General features: G+C 40.2%; 1 protein-coding gene across 8 annotated transcripts in view; it reads right to left on the bottom strand.

Moving 5' to 3' along the window:
• Window positions 1-26,173, bottom strand: part of STRBP (spermatid perinuclear RNA binding protein) — a 67,409-nt gene that overhangs the window by 22,753 nt on the left and 18,483 nt on the right. For 6 of the 8 annotated variants that reach the window (XR_004254047.1, XR_004254048.1, XM_032200174.1 and 3 more), the window contains exons 2-12: window positions 21,823-21,995; window positions 18,871-19,085; window positions 14,758-14,923; window positions 11,961-12,105; window positions 6,399-6,493; window positions 5,876-5,971; window positions 5,008-5,119; window positions 4,316-4,413; window positions 3,779-3,890; window positions 2,818-2,910; window positions 1,807-2,006 (exon numbers count right to left, since the gene is read on the bottom strand). Coding sequence is in view for 6 of the 8 variants with exons in the window: in XM_032200174.1 (XP_032056065.1) it covers window positions 1,807-2,006; window positions 2,818-2,910; window positions 3,779-3,890; window positions 4,316-4,413; window positions 5,008-5,119; window positions 5,876-5,971; window positions 6,399-6,493; window positions 11,961-12,105; window positions 14,758-14,923; window positions 18,871-19,085; window positions 21,823-21,825 (1,335 nt within the window). In the remaining 2 variants the exon portion in view is untranslated. The remainder of the gene's footprint in view (window positions 1-1,806; window positions 2,007-2,817; window positions 2,911-3,778; window positions 3,891-4,315; window positions 4,414-5,007; window positions 5,120-5,875; window positions 5,972-6,398; window positions 6,494-11,960; window positions 12,106-14,757; window positions 14,924-18,870; window positions 19,086-21,822; window positions 21,996-26,173) is intronic. The other 2 variants (XM_032200175.1, XM_032200177.1) reach the window with 1 other exon arrangement.

Raw genomic sequence — 26,173 nt, 5'->3', positions numbered from 1 at the left:
ACAGGGAACAAGCTCGGGTGTCCTGAGCTGTGAGATGAAGGAGGGTCCAGCTGGCAGAGCAACAAACCACTCCATCTGCAGTAAATTTTAGTGGAGCATTCCACAACTTCCTAGTTGTTGCTTCCAGCAGCTGCACACCAAATGAAATTTTACTCTCCAATTAAGGTACTAATCGGTTCCTTCAAAAACATCCTCCGCTAGCAACGTCAGCCTCTCCTTTAACCAGCTACCTAACCTAGCTGGACAGAGGTACCGGACACAGCCCCAGGGAATCTGAAACCAACTTGAAGCTCCACTGAAAACGCAGTCCCAAGAAGAAAGTGCAAAAATCACTGTTTAAACACTGAACTGAAAACTATACAGAGGTTATCCCAGCCTCAGCTCCCGTACAATTGCTGTATATTTAGGTGAATTTTCAAGGCTTCTATGTTTTAAAAAGATCAGATCTGGAAACTGAAATGGTTACACTAAGCTCTCTTGTAAGTCTGCGAAAAAAGGCCCCAGATTTGCTCAGGGGAAAAAAAAAAAATAATTGTATCTACACACCATCCATTTGCCCTTGGCTTGAATCGGGGATGTTTTGAAATTCAACCCAGGATTTGTGTACGTGTAGACTGAGAGAGAACAGAGCTGGGTGTGTACCAGCGCAGATATGGCAGATACAGAGAGGTTCAGTGGCAGAGAAACTGCAGCTTTTCAGGGCAAGTTTTGTTAAAAAATAAAAAATCTCTCTCTATATATAGATACATCTTTTTTCTTTTTTTTTTTTTTTTTCCTCCAAACGACTGCAGGGAGTGAGGTAAAATAAAAGTATGAGGAAGAAGGTCTGGAAGGACACACATGCAGAGAGATGCTTTTCCTGAGGAACAACACATTCCCTCAGATAGTTCTGGACACTTTGAACTTGAAAGCACAAGGGACAATGGAATTTTCAAAACGGAAATCAAAAGAAAGCAGAAAGTTGCCAGATGAAGCTTCTAAAAAGGCAGTTCTTAAAAACACAAAACGAAGCACAGAATGACAGATGCGCTTGCTCCTATCATAAGTGCAGTTCTATTAGAAGAGGTTCTCTTTCACATGAAAAATCTGTAGGAAACTTTCCTTTCTTCCCAGAAACCCAGAAGGCTCGGTCTGCTTTAGCAGTCTGAACTGTCCTCTTGCCATACAACAAGGGTGTTCATGTTGGGCATTCCAGTCTATTACTGCTTAACAGACAAAAGCTCTGCCATGTACAGCACCTACAAGAAGCAACAGTAGGTTGACTAGCGACTGCATGAGATTAGTCTTACTGAAAAACTGACTGGAGACCAACCATTTACGTTCAGCCCAGTGCACAAAGGTACTCTTCAAACACTCGGGACAGGAAACAACTCCATGTTTCAAGGAGTTTCACAACCCAGGAATGGACAGACAGAGAAGGAAGGGGAGAAAGAAGGAGCCATCAACATGCTGTTTTCTAGCCAACAGGAGAAAGGAGGAGAACAGAACAAAACCAGCACGTACACCCCCCCCAATCCAGAACTTAGACACTGCGTTCAGTCCTCTGGCACATGAGCTGACCTGCAGAGCCCTGGGACGTTTTTCCTTCACATTTCCACATTGTCCCTCTCCACTAGTCTAAAAGGAGTGGTGCCCTTTGAACCTCTGTTTCAAGTACATTGGTAGCACCTCAGCTTCATCCATTTTTAAAATTCAGTTTTAAAATTTTATTCGTTACTGAGTTTTACTAGTATTACTAGTTCTAAACATATTTCATGCTCTATGTTCCAAGATTTGGGGTTAGCAGAGTATTTTAGGCTGCCTTACCTTCACTGCCACATGGAGCTTGGCTGTTTTCTTAGAAGGTCCTGATGCTTCATATGTCGTACCATCAACATCTACAGACATTGTGAAGACTGGGGCATGGACTGGACCAGACTGTGACAGCAGCTTATACTGAAGCCCTGGCCTGATTTGGTTCAGCCTCATCAGAGCATTCATGAGATCTATTGCTTTACTATCTAGTACTAGTACAAGATAGTGGGGAAGGAAGGGGAGAAGGGGGGAAAAAAAGGGTGAGGGGAGATGAACAAAACAAAATGAACAGCAAAATGAAACAGTTTGCATTTAAGAGCTTTCTGTCTGTATAAAGGAGCAAAACAACCCCTCAGCCTCTCAAAGATTGAGGGTAGTCATGACACTGTTAAGTCTGTAATATGCCATTCCACTTTTGGGTAACTATAATTACCCATCTTTTAATATTGTTAGTGCAATTCCTTTGCAGCTACCTGTATTTTTCCTGGTTGATATCAGAGTAACAAGTTTCATTGGTAGTGAAGAACCAGACATAGAATTGGCACCAATGTAGCACAATCAAAACAGCCTCTGGAATTGACTGGATCCCAGAAATGCTGAGAGTTTTAGTCTGTGCATTTTCATCATCATTTTGTAGATTAAACGTTTTATTTTTCTTGAGAACGGAAGAATGCAAAAAGGCGAATCTTCACACAGCAAAATCACTGCAGTATTTGGCAGAAAAAAAGCTGGTAGAGGATAGTAATCAATAAAATATCTCAGTTGCTTGGGCAACTTAAATTTTCCTATGACCTGACAAGCAATCCTATTTAGATTGCAAATCATTCAGTTAGTAAAACATGTCAGGGGAAATTCAAATGCCCCATAAGAAATGTATATTCTCAATGTGAGGCAAGAGAGGCGCCATTTCTTGTTCCAAAGACTTCCTCGCATGCTATTCCACACCAACAGTGAGAAGCTTTTAAGCCAGCTCCCACTGTACAATGGGTCTTTGAAAAGTCAATGGAGGAGCATTGCACTTACTTTTCCTCAGATTACGCTTCATCTTTTTATTTGGATCTTTCTCATCCCCAACACCATCTTCAAATGGTCTCTTGAGAGCAGATGAGCCTGTACCTAGAGTATAAATTTCCTTGTAATATGAATAAACTATTAAAAAAATTCCATTGCAGGAATCTGATTAGTCCCATACTGTTCTTTCCACATTTATAACTAAGAAAAGAACTCAACCTTCAGTCAAAGCTTTGTTACTGTTACATGTAAACCAATAATAGCTCATTACTCATTGCACCAGGCCATGCAAGATGTCTGTTTCTAATATTACGTGTACTGTAAGTACTGTAATTCTGTAGTGACTTTTTTTGTTTGTTTTATATTTAGTCTATGGCAAGACCTATAACAATTTTGTTTTTCCAAAAAAGAAATACATGGAAAGTTTTTTTTTGTTAGATGTATACTATTTTCTAGGAAAAACATGAGTAATTCTCATTATGGACATTCGTTATACATTTTTCGACCAGTCTGAAGTCTCTCCTTCCCCAGCACAAGAATCGTAAATATTAATTTTACTCTTCAGACGCCAAAAGGATTTGTGCTTTAAAGAAAGTCATCAGCTATTCCCTAACTGCTCCTTTGTTGGTACTTCTGGAGAACAGAACATTCAGATTTTCTCCTAACAATAAAATACGTATATTAAAAAGCAACAAACCAAGCCACCAAAAAAGAACCCAAACAGCAAACCAACCAACCAAAACAAAACAACAAGGCAAACAACTAAAACAAACCAACCAACCAACAACAGCAAAAAAAAAAAACAACAAAAAAACAGACAACAAACCAAGTAAAAAAACGAAACAAAAAAACATTTGACAAAGAAAAATCTTTGCTGTAAATTCATAGCACGGAACTCAGGAATTTCACTCATTCTATATTAACCCCCTAGTTTACTTCCAAATTAGTGATTTTTAGAGCATACAATACCTACCTTCTTTGTCAGTTACTGACCAGGAATATTTCTGAAATGACTTATTTGATGGGAGAGGATCCATTTCCAAAACCTTATAGATTTGACCAAAGGCTGATAATCTGAGGGCATGCTATAAAATGACAGTAGAAATACAAGTTACATCACAATGTTATTTTATCTGAGTTGTCTAAGTTTGTAGACACAAAGTAACTTCTTCTATGAAAATGTTAATTTCTAGAAATCTTAAACACATCAGTTTCTGTAATATGAAGTGCAGGACACATTGACAGGGAGCCTACCCAAGGACTGTGCCTTAAGTGTTTGAAGTAGGATGCAAATGGTGCACACACATTAGGCTGCCTCGTGTAAGGATTGTATTTCATCTGTATTTAACTCTTGCACTCATAAAATATTATTTCATCTTTCCAGTGCAGGGCACCGTAAGAACCATCAGGACCACCACTAAAATAAGCCATCATGCCAGAGAATAAGTTGAATTAATTAGCTGAAATCTCGAGTATTATAGCACCTAGCTCCTCCATGTGAGTTTTCTACCTGAGCACTGTGCGTAATGGCTTCTTTTTGCTGAACTGTCATATACGACAAAGCATCTGTTGGCTCCCGTTCACAGGGGTCATGCAGACCAGGGCCTCCTGGGAAGGAAAAATGTAAGACAGATTATTGAGAGTAAACACGAAGCAACATGAAAGAAGAGAGTAATGAATATTCTAACAGCTAGCCTTCATCTTCAGCAGAGTGGGAAGTGCACCCTTCCCAATAAGGGATTCAAATATTATACAAAGCAAGCTAACCCATGAAGCAAGAGGCCACAGAACTTATCAGTGTGAACACTGCATGGGTACAACAATGTGAATTAAAAGCAGGAGGTTTAAAAGGAAATAATGATGTTTTGGGTAGATATGCTGATTTCAGTAAATCTATATGAAGTAGCTAGTCATTAGGTCCACATTTGTTTGGAACCCCTTAATGAGATCAAGGTTCATTTATAAACAAACCTAACATTCCCCATGAACTCCTAACTGTGTTGGAAGTACTTCATTCAGTTTGACCATGCAATTTCCTTTTATCTTTCAATTTTAAATAATAAGCCATATTCATTCAGTTCCACTGCAGATGGGAAGCACAAGGCAGGTGTTTTTCATCTAATCATACAGCAGCATACTTTTAAATGGGTTTGGGCTGCCCGAACAACAGTCTGTATTCCTGAGGTTAATCTGGCCCCTTACCAGGAAGCAGAATTCCAGATGCCAAACACTCCATCACTCGTCGTAATGCTTCCCCAGCGCCCAAAGGTCTATTACAAGTACCTATAGATTTTTCACATATAAGCTCGAGTGGCTAGAAGACATTAAATTATGATTAGTATGGACACAAGGGTAACTGTAACTGCAGTTAAATATGGAGAGGTAGAGGGGAAGAATATTCACATCAGCTTACTTCAGCTTTAATCCACTACAGGTCTAACTGACAGAGGCTGTCCATCTCAGAGGACAGCTACAGCACATATATTTGTTCCCTGCTTTGAGTCACCTTTTGAGGAAACCAACTGCTCTCCGTTAACTGCACTGTTAGTCTAAAAGGAAAAGCCTTCTACAGCCAAATCATGTGAATATTCTCCTCCTGTCAAAGGGATATCAATTCTATGCAAGAGAAAATGCTGCCTCCGCTGACCTCCAAAGTGTTCCTCTCTGGACACAGAGAGCATTTTGCCTTCCGCAGAGCTGCTAGCATGAAGTGGCTGCTCTGACAGGACCAGCTCTGTCATGGTAGCAGAAGACTTGAAAAACTGAGGTTGGAAGCAACAAGTGGGATTCTACTGCTAATCCATGAGGACGTGCAAGGCCCCACAATGTCACGCCTCTTCCCATGGTGTCAGTACATCTTACAGACTGAACAGGACTCATTCTCTTTCCTCCCGGTAAGCACTTTTCTACACAGCTTGCAGTTAGTGAGGAGCGGGGAGAAAAGGGGGAGGGAGGCAGGTTAAAGGGAGGAGTGTCATACAATGCACTGCTTCTCCCAGTCCAAACACCGCTACAATCCGTAGAAAATTTGAGATCTGACCAGGTTGCCTTCAGCTCTTTCTGTACTTACCCATCCTTTCAGTGGTGCCCATGTGGGGACTCTGTTGCACAAATCCCGTAGAATACGAAGCACAATTACACATGATTTTAGTCCATTTGCCCTGGCCTAAAACAAACAAAAGGGTTCCAATATACCTGCAAAGACCTGGCCTTCAATTTTGCCTTTTTTTTTTTTTTAAAAAAAAAAAAAAGCAGAGTCCTGGGATAGACTTTTTTTTTTTACGATAACTATTTAATACTTAATCAGCTTCATGCAAAACAACAGTTATATTAAGTAAAATATTTCAACTTATAGAGAGACAAAGAAAAGGAAGCAAGATATCAAGATTGCTCTCGTAGCCTCATGACAACTCTAGACCAGTTGGCTGTCTACCTGTCATGCCTGCCCCTTATACAGTACAGCACTGAATTCGGAAATCTAGACCTTTGCTCTACTAGGGACTAATCAGAAGTTAAAGAGGCATTAAAATTAAATATCTGAAATTAAACCTCATAAGGCTACAGTAACAACAAGGTAAGAACAAATAGCCAACCTGAAACCATTTGGCGTGCCGCAGAGACGCCAAGGCCTCCAGGCATTTCTGCCTGTCCAATAAGTCCGGAGGATCTTTCATCGCAACATTATCTACTGGTAAAAATGGGATAAAAAGAGACAGATACAATTTGACCAAGGGGTTTCTGTCACAATACAAAAAGAGCGGCAGCATCTCAATGAGGTAATAAGACTCCCAGAATTTAAGTGCACTGTTACTTAATTTAAACAAGCCGTTAAAGGTAGTAAATGTGCACGTGTGCAACAGAAGCAAAGGCATTCACTCCTCATACAATAATAGTAATAATAGAGATGGCCACTGCTACAGACAATCTGGGATCTTATTAAAAATGTAGAACATTTCAGGGCAGAAAATAGCTATATAGCACTTCTTTCATTGTTATTTTTCTCTTCTTTGTGACTTCCAAGTGCAAAAAGTAGCACAGAATTTCAGAAACATGCTTCTTTTGACAAGGGGAATATTTTCTTGAGGGACACAGAATATTGAGAAAAATTATAATAGGTAGAAACACTTTGAAGTTATTCCCATGCAATTGCTGAGAATTAAAAAAAATTGAGTACATTTGAAATACTTTTTCTTGAATAGTATTAGTCAATATAATTCAATGAAAGAAATATGTAAATGCTAACAATAATCTTTCATATAGGCAGAACGTATGAAAGAATTTTGTTAACTACCAGATTATTAATATATTGAGATGTAGTCTCCACTTATATAAAGCTTCTCTTCCCAACAGCAACCAAAATTGACACGTGAAGTTCAAAGAAGGGTTTTAGAGACAAGACATCTTCTGTGGAGCTTTACACTCTCCACCCTTCCCTTTCTCTTTTTTTTTTCTTTTTTATCCAGCACACAACAAACTGCTTTTAGCAGTCACAAGCAATTCTGTAATGAGGGATATTATACAACAGTCCTTTCTTCCCCGATTTGTATTTATTTATTTTTTCTTAAATGTGTGATCAGCACTCAGATTCACTGGAAGCTATGTACAAATGACAAATTTTGCATATCAGAGAGTTCAGGTTACAAGGATTTTAGATTTCAGCCGACATGAGAAGAACATAGCGGAAGAGCTAAATGAATCCATGGCTCAACTAAAACCATGAATATGTTATTTTTCTATGAATACACGATTATTCTTAATTTCAAAATAATTTGGAAAAAACTCTCTTTTCATTATTCACAATGGACAACTCTGCAGGTTTCAAGAGAGATCCTGGAATGCCTCACTGAAATGCAGCATCCAGTCCAAAATCTTTGCCAGATAAGCAAAATCCAGTACCCAGAAAGACATTTAAAATATCAGGTTGTTAGGAGAAAAAAAGTAAAATCAGTTTATATGCATAATTTAGTTACATCTCAATATACCTTTACATAGATTAATTTGGGTAGTATTGACTGCAAATGTAATTGCATCTTTAATGTTCAGTTACTCTACCTCCTATGCCGTTTACCAGGAAGGTTACTCTGGTAAAAGCACATTATGTTACAATGGATAAAAGAACCCAAAGCAAAAAAAAAAAAAAAAAAAAAGAAGTGTAAAACTGAACAGAAGCAGGTATCTTGTCTGATTGGTCATGGTTGCATTTTGTACCTGCTGGCTCTGCTGTCTGCAGAATGAAGACTTAAAGTGCTATAAGCTTATTTTCTGACCCTGATGAACTTCACAGCAGATATTTGCATTGTTTCTTATTGCCCTCACCAACATTATTACAATATTGAGCTTAATCACTCGTCTTGCCTGCTATTCAAATAAAAGCTGCAAAGTCTCAAGGCACTTGATTTCTGTGAGCACAAAAGGTCACCTTGAAACAAAATTTACTTCCAAGTTTCCTTCGCAGTTTCATTTATTTTCAGGAGTAATGTTTTGTGGCACACAATTATTAAATGTACTTCTATGTGGCTGCATAAAAAAAACCTTTATTTTGGACAATATAAACATCTGCTTAAAGCTCACGTACTGTATAAAACAGCTACTGTCAATGAATGATCAGAATCTTATTTTAAAACGTTAGAATTAGCAAAGATGACTGATTGCAAAATCATTGAATTTTGGCAATATTTTCACATACCTAGGGACTTTCACTTAGTATTGTACAAGACTGCTAAAGCACGTGGCAGCTGTTGACAAAGTAAATTAATTTTGACTTTAAAGTACAAGGCCATAAACAGAATGTTATCAGTCATTCCGGTGAATTAAAGGCCTTTTCTGTTCTCATAAGAATTGTTTTCAGCAGACTGAAATGTTACTTCTCCAGCAGGATCAAGGCTATTTCCAAAGGTCTAAATTACAAGTAACTTGGAGAATTTTGCCAATTGCAACTTCCATACTAGTGTTGTGAACACCTTTTGCAGATGTTGCAGTCAGCCAGCTTTTGATGCAAGATTCTATTAAACAGAAAGATGAAGAGAACAGGCAGTGAAGAGGGTGAGCGGCTTGCAGCAGACTCCCTTTCGACATCCTCAGTAGAATGGCATGTTTCTTCATGCTCTGCCAGTCAGGAAAGTGAGACCCAATCAAAATTTTTAAACGTGATTGCAAAGCTTTCCTTTTTCTCTTGTGGTTTTAACAAGGACAAAGATACAGAGTTTAATAAACAGCTCATAATCAAGCCCTGACATTAGCTCACACTCTGCAACTTAGAACCAATCCTTCAGTAATTCTCTCCCCACTTGCTGCATTTACTCTCTTCATACGGTGGCTGCCGACTTCATTCCTTACAGCCAGCCACACAAGGAGTGCTGCCTTCTCCACAGAGGCAAGGTACATCAGTGGCTTGTTGCCCCTTCAGAGGGGCTTGGCACCTTTGGAGCATTGCTGGCTGCCTGCAAAGGCAGGCTGTTTATGCAGTAGTTGCTCAGTTCCAGAGCAAGGCTGATTTCAGCACCACTTCAGTGACTGAACTTGTTTATTATTATAATTATATAAGCTTGTTTTACTGTAGTGCTCAGTAACAAGAATTGATTTGCAAGGTACCACATTCTGGCCTGGAAAGCCCAATTTGCATTTGATGTTGTGACTAAAAATTTAGTTTCTTAAGTTTAAAATTTAAACTGATGCAAAATGCAGAAATTTTAGATGCTTGACTTCTTAACATGACAAAGCAGAGCTTTATGGATAGCCATTTGTGAGAAACACTGAAATGCACACACACACACACACACACACTGGTCTGCTATTTATTTTTGCTAACAAGCAGCAAAAACAAATAGGGCAAACACCACAGTTTAAACAAGAACACTTTTCCAAAAGAGGTGGGGACTGAAGAGAAATCCAGGAACGTTTTTCGATACATTCTGACATCAGGGCATGAAGGTACACACAGCATTCCTACAGAACAGATGGGAGCACTGGTAACGAGGTCATTGCACCTAACCTTGCTGATTTGGTTAGAGGACAGATTAGTGACCAACACCGAACTGCTGGAAACCTTGGTCAGTTTCACACAGCCTCTGCTCACTGGGAGCTGCTGCAGGGGCCCGCAGGCTCTAGGGCAAACCCGCAGCAGCACCTGGACCCAAAGGGCCTATCTTACAAGGAAGATGAACGGCAAGCTGACCAGCATTCAGAGCCCCTTCATCCAGAAGGATGTACAGAATAAACTCGAGGCCATTTTTAGAACTGCACAGAAGCTGTATTATGTTTGGTTGGCATTTTTTTGGGAGCATTGGAAAAAATATGGCAATACTTTGGAAATCTTTCCCAAAAAAAGGTTTTTTCACCTGATGGTTTCTCTGAGTATTTTCCATTGATAGATAGAAAACTTTTTTGGTCTGAACCCAAGTTAAAGTGACTAAAAACAGTTGCAAATATTATGAAAAAAAGTATTTTTTTTAAACTCTTTAAAACCTGCATTTAGTGATATCTGCATAATGTTTCACATACCTTTGATAAAGGAATACAGTAAATTCCAATTGCACTTGTGATGAATCAACATCAAAGCACCTGGACTTTGACAGGATCCAATTATCCTACAAATACTTATTAGCTTTACAGCAATGATAGTGCAATGCTGCTCTAACAAAGGCAGTGAAACCATTTTAAGTCTTTAAAAAATAGTACAATATTTTGAAAAATATTCAAAGACACTGAAAATAGGACACATACACTTTAAATATAAGAAAGCATAAAAATTCAAATCCTCATTCATTTTAGGATGAATTCAGGAGTCCTGAGAGTTTACTGCCACAATGCTATCATTTTGGTGCAAGAAAATATTTGGATGGAAGCCTTTGCACAAAACTATTCCCTTATGGGAATCTTACAAATCTTTTATCATTAAAATTTGTTCTGCACTTTGTGCTCCTCCTTACAAACATCCGTCAGCTGCAGTAACACCAGGCCTGACCTCAACATCTTACAGAAAGTTGAAGAATAACTGAAGTAATGTGCAATTTATTTTAATGGTCTTGCAAAAGAGCATGGTTACTAATTTGAGAATAAAACAGACATCACAATTAGGAAATCTTTGCCATTCATCTGTTTTGTAAGATTTTTCTGCATCCAACTGCTGCCAGAGGGCTCTGTTTCCTTTCAAGGTTATCCTTCTTGCCCTCGCCTCAAACAAAAGTGAAGAGAAACTGACCAACATTTCCCATTGTATCGGTAGTTCATGTGGGAGGGGGGGAGAAGCAAAGGGCTTGTGGCAAGTCTAGAATGGGAAGAGAGCGACAGGGAGTTCCCTAGCCCACGCGGGCCCAGCTGCCTCAGTTGTCATGACAGAGAGTGGCCAGTTGGTCAAAGGTCTGACATCGTCCGGTGGCAAAGTTTCTAGGGATAGGTTTGGGAAGCGGAAGCAGAAATTACTGACAAGATTTGAAAAATAAAATAAAATATGGCTACATTTGCTCTTCTCTATTGCTCGTTTTGTTTCCAGCCTCGTTGATACTACCCGTCCTTACCAAGGGGCTGAGGACTAGATTGGAAGTCAGGCAGTTAGGGGGAAGGAATAGAAAGAAACTAAGTTACAGTTTTCTAAATCTATTTGGGACTAGGGGCATGAGGAACAATACTCAACTCAGAAGCAAAAGTACTGCATTATAGCACCCTAATTTCATTGACAAGGAAACTCAAAGCTAGAACCATACACATGTATCAGCAATTGATAAGAATTGAGGGCCAGGAGGATATACTTGTGAGCTTTGCAGTTATTTTATGCAAAAAGAGAAACAATTTTACAAGTTTGTCAAGATACTAGAACCAATCCCACTTGACTGACTGAATTTAAAAACAAGACTGTGCAGCGCTAGGGTGCTCCAGAATTAACCACTAAGTCTGAAAGAAAGAACTAAGATCTGGTTGTGTGTCAAAGTTAACACTGTAGCAATGCTGCTTGCAAATGAAAACCATTGGATACTTACAGGACAATTAAGTGGCTGCTATCTTTTTAAGGTACAAATAACGTAACCTATTGTGGCAAAAGCCAGTCTAGTTAGTATAGAATACACAATTAAAAACCTATTTCCTAATTATCCCTGTGCTGCACAGTCAGGGCATTTTGATAGAACAGTCTTAGAAACACGTTAAAACGCTCCATGTACCTCCTTCCTTCTTCTCTGCTTCATCTCGAATGAGAGGGGATGTAAGTATCACCTTCAAGGTTAGCTTGGGCTCCTTTGTGTTACGAATAATAATAGCTGCCTCATTTACATGCTCCTCCACGAGATACTTCTCTTCTGTAAGTTTCTGAAAGTCACCAAGAAAGATTTCAAGAATCTCCTAATCAACTGAAAAACCGCAGAATCTCTTTACGTGCATACACCTCTTGAACTAGTGAGACGCCTGCAAACATTGCAATAGCAACTATGGCCCTGCCTCCTTCATTAAAAACAAACTGGAAAACCCCAGGAACGTGACTTTTAAAAAAGCTAAGAAAATTCTACAGCAAATGTAATGGCAGTACTAAGTTGTCCCACTAAAAAGGCACTACTATCACTTTTTTTTTTTTTAATTAAAAGATAGAAGCTAACTTTTGTAGCTGCCAGTATGTGAAATACCACCAGCAACTTCTGTTCTTAGAAGTAGAGACCTCTGGTAATGCTGCCTCTAAACGTAAAAGCTCTCGTATGCAGAATGACTGACACAACTGTGCCTGCCAGTGCGAACGGACAGCAGGCTGCAGTGCAAGCGCCACAGTGGCTCACCTGGCCCATTTCTTACCATGTCTAAGCCAGTCTTCAATGCCCCAGCAAAAAGGATTTCACCACTTTGCCAAACAGTTTATTCTGATTCCCACATATATAGACAGCTTTTTTTTTTTTTTTTTTTTTTAAACAACACAACTGCCCCTTGCTATACTTCCAATTACTTTTTAAATTACACTTTAAATTACCTTTGGTAGCCATACAAGGTACTGAATGCCTGTCCCTTTATAAAAAGCCATTAATGTCTTTTTGAAGCTTACACCTGCATTCCATCTTGCCTTTTTCCAAACACAATCATTTTCACCTTTCTTCAGTGTTTTTCTAGGTGGTCATTCTCAGTCTTCTCTTTTGATTTTCTCCAACTTGACTGTCCATCTGTCTCACTCCCTTTTCACACAGCACTTGAAACTGAATGCAAGACTCTCCAGCATCACCCACCTCATTAATACCAGCCCCAGAAGATTCCTGAGAACGCCTGGAAAACCTAACCTTCCTCTCTTGACAAGACATCATCAGTAAGTGCATTTTTAAAACTGATTTGTTCTCATGCATTTTATTTCTTGCTTAGACTTCTTTTGTAGATAGTAATGTAAGTTGCCTAATAATGCGTTCCACTAGTTTGTGTCAGAATTCTCTCAACTGATCTGTGTCTGAAAGGTATTTCAGTGCCCTTTGGGTCTTCTCTCAACCTTCAGAAGTACAGAGATAACCAAAGATGAATCCTAAAGTCAGCTGCTTGTATTTGTATGTTTAAGCAAGATTATGAAGTTAGAACATATTTAACTTGTGTTCTAACTACTGCTTCTCTTGTTGTGGCCTGCACTTCATCTTCTTTATTTTTGGGATGAAATTCTTTAAGCATGCTCACAGCTAGCTTTCAAAGAAAGATAAAGCAGAAGTTGTTTATGTCTCTGTACATCATGTGCTGGTTTTGCCCACTAATGAACCTGCACCTTCCTCGTCTCTCCAATGTGTTTGCAGAACCTCTCCTTATTGCCATAATAGTTGTAGCTTGTTTCACTAGATTCCTCTTACCCCAACTATTCTGTAATCCTTTCCGTCAGGTTGCTTCCCCATAAGACCTTACCTGCTGTCCCCAGAGTTTATTGCAGTCTGTATGTCTTATAGTTATGGCTGTTCTGCTGTTCTTGCCTTTTTTTTTTATTAAAAAAAAACAAGCATATGTCAACTTTTCTTATTTTCAACCCTTCTCAACTCACACCTGAATATAAACAGTGAAGTTTACTCTCTACCATTCAATATATTCCTATCATTTTCAGCTATGGATAGGGCTACATCTGCAGGCACGGTATTACCTCATTAAAACAAGCCCTTTGTGTGAACAAATGAACAGTGAAAACAAACAACTGTCAAAAATGGCAGATCACATTGTCTATGTAAAAATAAACACAAGGCAGAAAAGCAGATCAGGAGAGAAACCAATCCCCTTTGGACCTGGTTTGGAGAGAGGCACCTGCACTGGAGTATTTTGGGGCTTGGTGTCTCATGAACAGGGCACGTCTCAATCTGGAAGCTGGACTCAAGCTCAGAACTCTGTCAAAAAGGTATTAACCCTGGCTGCTTTACAGAGACCAACATTAGCTTTAAGTGATGCCTATTGAATGCCAACTTTAGAATGAAATAGCTGTAGATAAAAAAGAATTATGAGCTTATGAGTAACATAAGCTAAAATGAGTGATCACCTAAATTGTCTTGTTCTCACTTCAGAAGTGGAGAGGCACTTATTTTGGAAAAGCCTAAGCAAAGCAAAGCAAAGCTGCTGCAATGTAGAACTTAGTTCAGGCAGGGGGACAGGGGACAACAACGTAGACCAACTCACATGCTTGAGCAGGGAAGATTTCTGGGACTGCAATTTAGCTCACGTTAGTGGATTGGAGCAGAGAACAAAAATCAGCTTGGTTAGTTACCAAATAGAAAGGTTAGCTGCCAGCACAGGAAAACTGACATCACAAATTGGGATTAGGCAGCATCAGGAGTAAGATGTTAAGTTTTGTAAATAGCTACTTCATAACACCCCATTAAAGATGTTACATTCCTTAGATGTCCTAGATTCAAAGCATATTCTTTAATCTCTGTCATTTGCCTTTTTTGCTGGAAGAAGTTCCAGCCTTTACCCAAATACACCTTGCAGTGCTGTCAGTCATTATTACAGGACTACCCTAAATTAACTCACCTGAATTTGAACTGGGAGATTGTCTTTGACTATACATAACAACGTCTTTGTGGGTTTTTCTTTGCACATGAGAACCAGCTCCAAATCCATATCATCTTTTATCAGCAAGCCCTTTGCAACCAAGCCAATTCTCATAACACCACACAAGGTCCGACCACTTTGATCCCTGGAAACGAAATAATTCTGAGTAATTAAAATGGTATTTTCACATGTTCAAAATACTTGCATTATGCTATCACAGTGAAGAGACGAATGGATTGGTCTGATTACAGTGCTAAAGTGGCATACCACTGATCAGAAAATGAAAAGCATAGAGTGCTTTTATACAAGTAGCTCCTATGGAAAAAAAGGACAAAATTGAAACACTGATTTGCAATTCACATGAATGCAGAAGTTGCCTAGCTTAAGACACAAAGCACACACAAAAAAAAGCACCAAAATTAACTATCTGCATATCTACCAAGAGTACAATAATTAAACCGACAAAGTTTTTCCTGTTAGCAGAAGTGATCTGAGTTGTCTTTTAGGAATGCTTCAACTCCAAACATGGCCACATACCTTTTCAATGCTTCTTTAGTTGATCCATAAACTCAATCTTAAAAATTGTAAAATCAACTTCTGAAGTTTTAGCACATAGTACAAACTGATGTTTCAGGAAAGCTTCTAATTCTAGAAAGACTTCCAGGCCCAATTTCTTCAACAAGTCTCACCACTGAAACCTACAGGAACAGATGCCTGAATACTCGGTTCTACTCCCCACTAACTTTCAGGGGAACTTTTACAGATCACAGCAAGCAACTTTCAGAGCAACATAAGAACATTTTAGTTCTGAGTATCAAGAAGAAAAATGCAACAAAAAACAATTTATTAGGCTACAAAAAAATAACACAAAACTTGCATAAAAACAGCAAGGAAAAAAATGCAAGAAAAGCACCTTTGATAGTTCAAAGCCAGGTATTGCCACATGATGCATCTCAAACACTGTGGCACCAACTAGTGGCACATTTCTGTTATAAAAACCACAGAAAGTATGTAATCAGTGAAAGTGGCAAGCCACTGCTGCCAGAAGGACAGCACCCCGCTCCTGTCATTCTTATCGTCCAAAAGGATAGACCGGATAAAAACAAAACCAAACCAACCAATCCCATTGTGATCAATGATCATCAAATAGATCCTGAGAAATCCTAAGCTTCACTCAGAAGTATCTTCATCAAATCATTTTACTAACTTTGCCTATGCATTTTAAACGGAAATGCAGCAATGGATGCTTACACAACAGAGTAGAAAATAAAGCGACTTGGAAAACCAAGGGTAATTCCACTCTTCTTGAAACAGCCAGAAGCAAACAAGCAAATACTGTTAAAAAAACAAACAGCCTCTCAACTTCCAGCATGCTCTGCTTCTTTACCAGTACCTTGATGCAAGTAAGTGTGAAAATGTAGAATTCCTTTAGATACAGTTTGTAACTGCCATAAAGATGTTTTACATTGTGGGGAAATATACTATTTTAGCCCCTCTTAGCTTGTAAAGAGATTAGTAAAATAATCTGCCCCAAAGCAAATGCATAAATTCACAAACTATTTTATAAATCTAATACTACATGGATAGTTACTCCAGATTTGTAACAGAGCTCAAGCACAAAACATCCTGCACACACAGGTGTGAAAGCAAGAAGGCTATCCAGTTATCTCAAAAGCATTTAATGCAGGTCCTCAATTTTTTATTTTTTGAAGAATCCATCCTGTGCCTATGTTATCCCCTTTAGAAGACATGTAGATATGCTGCCAGTAATGCTAGGAAATCACCCACAAAACATACAGTACACTGCATGGCAAGAAAGGAAAGAAAGACAGTCCTTCAGCAGGACACTGAACCTTTCTCAAGAAGATGACAGAACCTAATTGTCCGTCTGTGGAGAAGCAGCCTATCAGTCTACTGCAATTATTCTCCAGCGGCAATACAATCCCTCTGTCTTAAACCAATTTGTACGTTAATTTATGTAAAAATATTCATGAATTTAAGTGTTTTGCTATTTCTATTTGAATAGATTTCACACCAAAAAAGTGATATAACACAGCTCGGCCTAACACAAAAATGCCAGTGTTCATGAGTGTGTCTGTTAAATATTTATTAGGGGAAACAGAAAGCCACAGAATCAAAATGAGGGACTGTTTGTACATTTACTTTTTCAAGGCTATCATATGATGGTCTTCATGCTGCTGACCGTTTCTGATGTAGATCAGTGTATCCTGAGTAGGTGGTGCTCCATTTAAACTTCATGCAGAGCAAGCACTTTCTTTCAATAGTTCCCAAACCCATAACTTTGTAGTAGAGGTAATCAAAGAAAAGCCTGAACATTAAGAAAGAAACCTGTGGAAAAATGCTACTTTACTTGAAGAATTTTCTGTAGAATCTGCAATGCTGTTCAGAACAGCAAAATAGCAAGTCATGGACGCTATCTGCTTCTTCCACCCCTCTAGAATTAATGCACTAGCACGTTTCTCGTTTCCAAACTGAAGTACATTCACGTAGTGAGGTGTACCACAGCTTTATACTGCATTTCCCGAATGCTACTCTGAAAATCTGAGAGGCCTGGCAAGAAGTAGGAACCCCAATGTTAAAAAACAGGAAGCAACATTTCTCTTATACTTTCAGACATACATCACTATGAATTTAGAAATAACTGATAAATACAACAGTGATCGGTGTCTTTCACTTTAAGCCGGTAAACTGTATTTTCAATTTGTGAACTGACACAGTCTTCCCGATTCAGTTAGCTCTTCCTCCATTATCTGCACTGAACCATATCCTACTCCAGAAGCACATAGCATAGAGCATCTGCATTTCCATTTCCTACTGCTAGTGCAGGCTGTACCTCCTCCTGCCCCCAAATGTGAACAACTTAATTTTTGGTGTCCTGGTAAATAATACATATTTTTAAAAGGCCTCGATAAAATTTTCACTACCGTAAAAGGTGTCAGAAAACATAACTAATACAAATGGATAAAGAATACACTTTATTTATCAGCTTTGAGAACACAATATAAATGGGCAAAGCCCATGTAGCAGCAGACATTCTTAATACTGCACACAACATAGGAAAGGAGATTGGAAGAGCCCTTGTCTACACCTTTGGCGCAGGTTATGTTACAGATGTAACCAGACTAAGTTCAGTGGAGAAGAATTCTCTAACAGGAAGAGAACGGGAAATCAGATTTTTCAAGTCATGACAACTTTGCTGTTAGTCTCACAGAATCAGAGAGCTAAAGAACACCTTGGGTTGGAAGAGACCTTAAAGATCACCTAGGTGATCTTAGCCCCGTGTCTGGGGCTGCCCCGGCCCAGGTGCAGCACCTTGCAACTTGCTGAGCCTCATTGGGTTTGTATGGGCCAATTCTCCAGCTTGTGCAGGTAGCCACCTAGTGCTTCACTTCCTCATCCACAGACCTGAGAGAACACTGACAGGAGCTGCAGAGCACATGACGAATTAGCCAGGAAGTGTTGAAGAACTGGAAGCACCCAAGTTAAGAAGTCATACATCAAGAAACCTAAAATAAGAAGCCATTTGTTTCAGCTTCTTCCTCAACTACTGGAGTTATGCTACAACAACAAAACTGGGCACCTGGTCAGGGAGTTGACTCAGAAATACTGCAGACAGATGTTTCACTCAGGAGAGCACTACATAACAGTAGATAATGAATCCTTAGAAAAGTTAGTTTGCTGGATAAACAATGAGAGTTTACAAAAAAAAAAAAGTCTTTTATTTCTTAAACTGAGGGAGTCCCTAAGCTACACAGCTGTGGATTTGCATTCGTGTGTTACAGGGACATATATTCACTTATAATTGCTGAGAACTTTGTCTGCTAAAATGCAACCCGACTGTATCACATTAAAATAAATAATGAAATAGAAAGCAGTTGCTGCCTACATTGGACGTATTACTATTCCCTGCACTCATCCTGTGTGCTCCACCTCAAAAAGTGCAAATATATCCACTTCCTTCTATGAATACTCGTATGCAACAGAATCAAGGAACACTACAACACTTATTTAGGAGGAAAAGAACCCATTCAAAGCCGTACAGTAACACATTATGAGGTTCAACTCACTCACTTGGCATTGCTTTCTGCAGCTTCCTCTGCTTCCACGTCACCCTCACATTTTGCAGACTTGTTCTTTTCATCCAACCAGTCAGAGACATGTTTAAGGGCACATTCTACTGTTGATACCATGTTCTGGACAGCTTCAAGTTCTTCTGGAGATGGATAAATGGTTGAATGTTTCACCATAACATGGCGGTCATCGTTAGCAAAAGATCGGATAGATCTCTGTTACAAAGTGGGAAAGGGGGGAAAAGAAAGTTATTGGGTTATCAACAGAAGGACATCATCTGAAGGGGAATCCTCTCTGACAGATGCAGGCAGGTGTTTTTTCATGATCATGGATTATAATCTTGGAAGATTACCAGAGGGAGGGAGAGACCAAACACTAATGCAGAATCAGCATTAAACTGGTAAAATGTATAAGGCCTTTGGTAGGTTTTATGGCACCTAGATTAGATGCCTACAAGCAACTCTTCTAGAATCACTTTGTTGGCAACTCCAACAGTCACATCTGGAGCACAGTTCATGTTTATCCCACTTTAGGATGAAATTAATTGTACTTCAGAAGTGCACTCCTCTCCTGCCTATCCCCCTTCACTTTGAAGAAGCTGTGTATAAGGCTACGGTGCTGAAGCAGGGGACCAGAAAAACCTGAGTTTCATTCCCAGCTTTGCAACAGCCAATCCAGGGTCCTGGGCAACTCCCTTCACTTTCAAGTGTCTCTGACTTTCCTCATCCTAGGGATGACTTGCTTGTTAATTTAGATTAGGTTTTCAAAGCCAGTGAGAACAGACGTAGGCCCTGATCTTGCTCAAAGCAAGATCTTCATTATCCTGGAGATACAGGCTGAGTAACAGAACTGGGAGAAACACCCTGCCCGGGAATACTTGCAGGAACTCAAAAGATCCTGAACTTCAGTGATCTTTGCTGACTTGTCTCAAGCTTCAGTGGCTCGATAGCTCAAAGCATAGAGAAAAAGTAGGGCCTTGATTCCAAAAGGTAATCACATTTCAAAGCAGGGAAATTCAGAACTTAAGTAGCCCAGGGTGAAAGCACATGGGGCAATACCCATGTAGAGGAGGGCAGATGAGGAGAACACTCCTGTTTACAGAAGGCATCAGTGCTCTCCAAATACAACTTTGCTCATTCAGGATAGGCTGAATGCAGCTGTACCTCTCCTCAGTTTATGCTAGAGCCAATGGCAACCCCTTTAGAAGGCAGTGAAATAGCCAGTCCCGTATGGTTTTGTTGCTGCTGCACATGAAGTCACAGGCACCACCTAGTACTGAGAGAGGCTTAGCAAACTGCACTGGGATTTACAAAGGCATGAACGAAAATTAGGACAGAGAGAAACTGGTAAGAAATGACATAAAAATAGTTTATTAAGAATTTGAAAGAATAGAAAGGGATTAGACTGCTAATTAAAGAGCTTACAGTGAGACTGTAATACCTGAGTGACAGCGCTGAGAGAGGTAAATGTAACTGATGGGGTGACTTGTGCCAGGAGGTTATGGTTTGCCACACACTTATCCAAGTGAGACTTAGCTGATCTAAACAGGGACCTGGACCTGCTTTACCTCAGTTGTACCTCCACTTCATGAGTTTAACAGCACATACCCTGGAACCGCACACACTCTTGGGGGCTGTGAAAGATCTGAAAGGCCTCTGGGTTGAATCCTTGTTAAGGAACTGGTCAAGGCTTCCTGGCTTATCACATCCATAGGTCCCTCAAAGGTCTATGTCACAATTTGCTCCCTAACTTCTGCACTCCTACCCAAATAGACAATTCAGATAGTAAAACCTCATCAGACAGGAGTCTGGTGTCATCCCCAGCACTTTCATAGGTTGCAAAATGTTGCCAGAAGGCCCCTCCTGAGGCTTATCTGCAGCCTGGTACACAAAGAAGCTGCGTTTCACTTCAGCAGTGAAAACTGACAAGCTGGAGTTCCTAATTCACACACACACACACACACACACAATCTCTTATTTCATGAAATATCCATCAGGAAAACAGTCAAATCAGTAACTCAGTTTAGAAGACATTTGTGTTCTTTTCTAACAGACAGGGACTGGCAGAATCAATTCTTCATTACAATTTAAGCCAAAAATAATAGCAAAACAAGACTTTTTAAAGCACAACGTATTGACAACTCTGGTGTGTCACAAGTTCATCCTCTCTGTGCTCTGTAACAGGTAAAATCCTGTCTCAGGTCTTCTACATTGTTTTTTTTGTTTGTTTGTTTTGCTTTTAAATATAAACGCACGTCCTGGATATCATCCACAAGCAGCTACACAAATGTTAGAGAGCTGTATTTACAGTTTATTGCATTTACTCTCATTTTGTTTCTCTCAGCAGTAATGCTGCCCTTTTGTGAACGTGACTTTAGGACCTTATCATCGCGATCCTTGATCACAATCCATTGTCTCACACAATCCCAATTTGCAACTAATACTGGGCAGACAGGAAACGACCCCTCAGCCTGTCAGATACACTCGGTGTGTACTGTTTACACACATCTCATCTACGCTATTAACAAAGCGTGCACAGAACTACTTGCAATCAGCTTTTCATGCACACACACACAAGTATGAATAATCAACACTCGCTTTTGTGAGGGAGGGTGGAAAGGGAAGAGCAGCATTCAGTTACGCAGTCTGCAAGTTCAAGGTCATTCGTGCTGTCTGCTACAGCTTGCCAATGCTGGTTTTATTAGAAAACCTTATGAGCATCCCCTTCATTCATATTTAATAATTCATGTAATGCAGGCTCACAAGACAACTCTCTGGTTTAAAAAGGCTGACAAAATATCAAACCTCATTTGCTTTGCTCAAAGCATGCAGTACCATCTCTCATTTAGTGCAAGGTCAGAATATCCCTTCAGTCTTGTTTTATCAGGCCCCACGCAAGACTGTCAGCAGAGAATATTACTAAAGCAGCCCTATGAAGATGACAGATACCTACCATGGTTTGTTAGTGTTTCAGCTTTTCTCTTCCTTTCTCCTTTTCCCTCCTCCTTGGTGTCTTTGCTAAGCGCTGTTTTGCCTGACAGAACCTCTTCATAAGCCTCTCAGTCCCTTGACAGCTCAAGAGTTCATAAAGCCAAGATGCTCTGAGAGTCACTTTCTGTAATTCACCTGGAAGAAAAAAAAACAACACACAAAACACAAACAGACACGAAAAAAGAACTTGAAACCAGAAGAAACAACATGGTAATTCCAAAAAGTGCTCAGTGCAGAACACGATATCGAACCGCAGAATAAAGCGAGCTGGATTCATGGTGGGGAAGGACTCGCTGAACTGTTTATCTCAGAGCAATACAAGATGTTAGAGAAAGAAACTTTTTGTGAGGTGCCCACACGTATGTAACCACTGTCCCATGCCAGTTAGAGCTCCCCTCAGCACGGTTTGTCAGCCAACTGGCAATCCTAGTTTCTGTTATGAGGAAGACAGGAAATCCAAAGTCTCAAATATGTTCTGTATGAAAGCAACTTGAAAAGACTTCTATTTTTACACTATATTTAATTATCAAAAAGTAATTATCAGCTGAAATTCCCAGTGCATCGTTTGATCCTAAGTGCGTCAGCTGCTGTACAACATGAGCTAAGACTCCAGGTAGCAATAACTGTACGCTGTTATTAAAAAAAAACTAAGTGCATTACAACAAACTGAAGGCATACTAGTTGTGACAACGTTCAGCTGAAATAATTCGCACTGCTTTTTCTGCCCTTGTATGTCTTTTTGCAGCACACAACAGCTGAAAGAGCCTGTAAGAGCAGCCCTCTTGTACTAGACTGGGAGAATGACCAAGTGGTTGGTGTGCAAGAGAAGAAAGGCTAAGCTCACTGCACAGCACAACATGCAAGTCCTTGCAGAAAACTGTTTTCCTTTCATTGCACATACTGTTGCATCAGCTTTTCAGCAACATCTTGAAGGAACTGGAAGCCCTGTCAGTAAATTTCCGCAGACACGCACTCAACACACACACAAATATTTTACTTTTCTTCTATGTCAGTCCTGCTTCTCTAGTTAGAAATTAAAGGCAAGTTTGGCAGCTACACAGGTATAGGTGAGATGACTTGAAAGTTGAGTAGATGTTTAAACTTCAGAGGTGTAACAGGAAATAATTAAAATACTGTATCTGATAGAGACTTAAGCATTCCAAGGGAAGGGCAAAGGCAACCACAAATTCTTCTTTATGATTTTCTCCATCAAGAAGAAATGCAGTGGGTTTACAGGACCAATAGCTTTGATAGTAAGTGCCTTATAATTATTTATTTGTATCTCATGCCACAGGATTTAGGATGCAAATCTGAGTTTAAAAAAAAGCAGCCAGACAAGAACACTATGCCGAGGCCCGTCTGCTTCAGCAGCTGAAGACTGCCAGGGAAGAAACCCCAAGAGAGTTAAATGCACTCATACTAAAAATGCTTGGGAAAAGCAAGCTAATAAAAACCCTGAAGGATCTAATTTCTCCTCACAAAGGCTATATATCCTACCAAGTTATGTTAACACTCAACCAAATCGCTTCCTAGAAGCAATCAAGGAAGATGTTCTTTAATGGGACCGGATTCCTACCTTAAGAGACCCTGAAAGCCAAGCAGGGTCAGCCAGGAGCACAAACAAGGCAGGATTACTGCTTTGGCACTATTTGGGCTATGAGCTAGTCGTAAGCACTTCCAAACTCACTAGCTTTACACCATCTCCAGAACTGACCAGACCCTGAGGTCTTTTTGCTTAGCTCTTCTATAACAGCAGTAGTAATAATAAATAATATTCTTTTGAGTCAGCAGATGGCAAGCTAGAGAGACTTTTACCAGACATGTTTCCAGATCATCTATTTCGAATTAGATGGGATTTAGTTTGAAGAGAGAACCACCTTCACATACCCCGTTCTTCCCTGCGACTCCTACATTTCACATTTCCAGTTTGCTGTCTTCTCTGGTAACTGTAACTTGGCAATTCCAGGCAGAGAGAAGGGCATTGGAATGTGTTGCTGACTTTAGCATATGCCCAGCACGACGTCTCTAGACTCCAAGCAACACCCCAGCCTGGACTCCCTCCTAAGACTACTGCAAGCTGTTGCTTATCAGCTTGTGCAGTGTATTGAAAGCAGATGGACAAGGATAGCTGGCTGAACAAATTCTGGTGCTTCAGTACGTTACTGAGCAGCCTGCTGTCTAGAGGGCAAGTCTACAGGCTCTCTCACAAGCTCTGAAAACTGCCATACCTCAGGGTGCAATTCTGCGTGTATTGAGAGCTTTTCAGTGTTCTTTGAAAATCTGAAACAGGCTGAAAAGGAATGTTTCACAGCTGTGAATCTTTTACTAGAAAGACAAAGCAAAACCACCACCATCTCCCAATACTTTGCCTTAAACGGGCCATAGCCATCTTGTCTTTAAGAAAAAACCTTTGAGACAAGGTTCAAGTTTCAGTGACGAGCAATAGCTGCATGAAGACATTTATGATTTCCATTCTACCTACCCTTTTTCTCAGCAGTGAATGGCTGAGGTCTGGGCATACACAGCTGAAATAAAAAGGGACTTTATTTTCCACTAGTGCCTGTCATTATAACAACTCAACTAAAAAAAAATCCCGCAAGCTGAGTTGAAGCTGACATACATGAAAGTCACGTTAATGACTTGCAAGTCACTGACATCCTAAGAATATTTCACAGAAACACGCAACGGAATGAAAGCCTAATTTGGTCCAGACTTCAGAGATTTTTTTAAAATAAAGGACTAAACAGGAAGTTTACTACAAAAACGCAGACGCAACGTACAGAACAAAGTACGTTTGACAACACGCAGAATTAAGGAAAACTAAAAATCAAATCTGCTCCAACCATATGGACCAAGGCAGCAGAACACGGCTCAGCACTGAACACATCAGAAAGCATTATGTGGAGCGAGCAGCAATCCCATAAATCCAACAGCCCCATTTTACTTGCAGGTTACAGCAGGATACGTGTCCCCGCGTCCTCAGGGAGCAGCAGCTGAGGCCCAGACTAATGGCACAATAGCGTAACGCACGGTTGTCCGAGGCAAGGGCTGCCACCTACCCTTGCAAAAAACTTCTAGACAAAGCTCCTAGCGCTAGTGAGCCCTTGGTGAACTCAAGACAGTCACTTTACCTGTAGATCATGTTGACCTAAAGCACAAAACAGAGTAAACACTCGCTGTCTCCTGATCTGGAGGAGCTGAGCAGAGTCTGCAGGGTGGTTTTACACCACTGGGGATCTGACACATTAGAAATGTTACTAAAACACCATGACAGTCTCTCAGTGTTTCCATTAAACATCCCATCCCGCACAGAGGCAGTTTATGCATTGGCACAAGACAAACAAGGAAAAGAATTTCAGACAAGGCCTTTGCATAGGGCACATTCCTGCATCTGGCACTTGTGCCCTGGGAAGGAGGCGTTTAAACAGCCAGGAGCACCGAACCTGCTCCCCTACCTTTAGGTGCAGGCAAGTGAAAAGCAGAAGCAGGTACTTGCCCTCCGTAAAAGCTGACCGGTAAATCCCAAGCCCAGAGATTTAGAAGGCCCTGAGCGAGGTAGCAGCCAGCTGAAGCAAAACCACCCCCCCAGCCTATCCCCTTACCGATGGCTGCTCCTGGAAACTACAGCTTACAGCCCACACCACCCCGAGATTGCTCCATGTTTGTGTCAGCAGCACAGCAAGGACAGCGCAGGGTGCTCATAACAAACGGGTGAGCATCCAGCACAGACTGGGGAGCATCACACAAGGCAATGGAGCAGAACTGGGATTTACACAGAGTGGGTGAGAAAAGGTGTAACCTATCTTTTTGTTACTTTTACAAATCGGAATAAGAGGCTTGCAACTTGAAATTGCAGGTTGATTTTAACTTCTGCTTCGCATTGGGCAGACAGGTAGGTTTTCGTCACACTGCACATGGTGCTGCCGAAAATATGCTGTGTTTTTCTGCAGTAAATTTTTTTGTTGGCCTTCTGCCAAGAGCCTTTCTGGCAGCATCTCCCACAGTTGGAAACTGTGTATCTGGGTCAGAAAAGACAAGTCGCTTTTCAGAACGGCTCAATACATTTGGCAGAGATGCTGATATTATAATTGAACTCTTTCAGCAACTCTTTTTGTGATGTACCCAGACACCAAACAAAACAAGATCTGCAAAGTTGATTAGTGTCAAAATAACAGACAGAGAAATAGCAAAATAGTTTTCCCTCGTGTTAAAAGTATCAACAAACCAAGAGATACAGATAAAAACCACAATTCACAGGGACTGAATGCAGCATGGGGCATAAATATCTGCAGAGTATGAGCAGCCTTCAACTT

The sequence above is a fragment of the Aythya fuligula genome, chromosome 19, assembly GCF_009819795.1.
Source record: "Aythya fuligula isolate bAytFul2 chromosome 19, bAytFul2.pri, whole genome shotgun sequence".
NCBI classification, from domain to species: domain Eukaryota; kingdom Metazoa; phylum Chordata; class Aves; order Anseriformes; family Anatidae; genus Aythya; species Aythya fuligula.
Note: the sequence above shows the minus strand (reverse complement) of the source record. Positions and strands in the feature narration are given on the sequence as shown.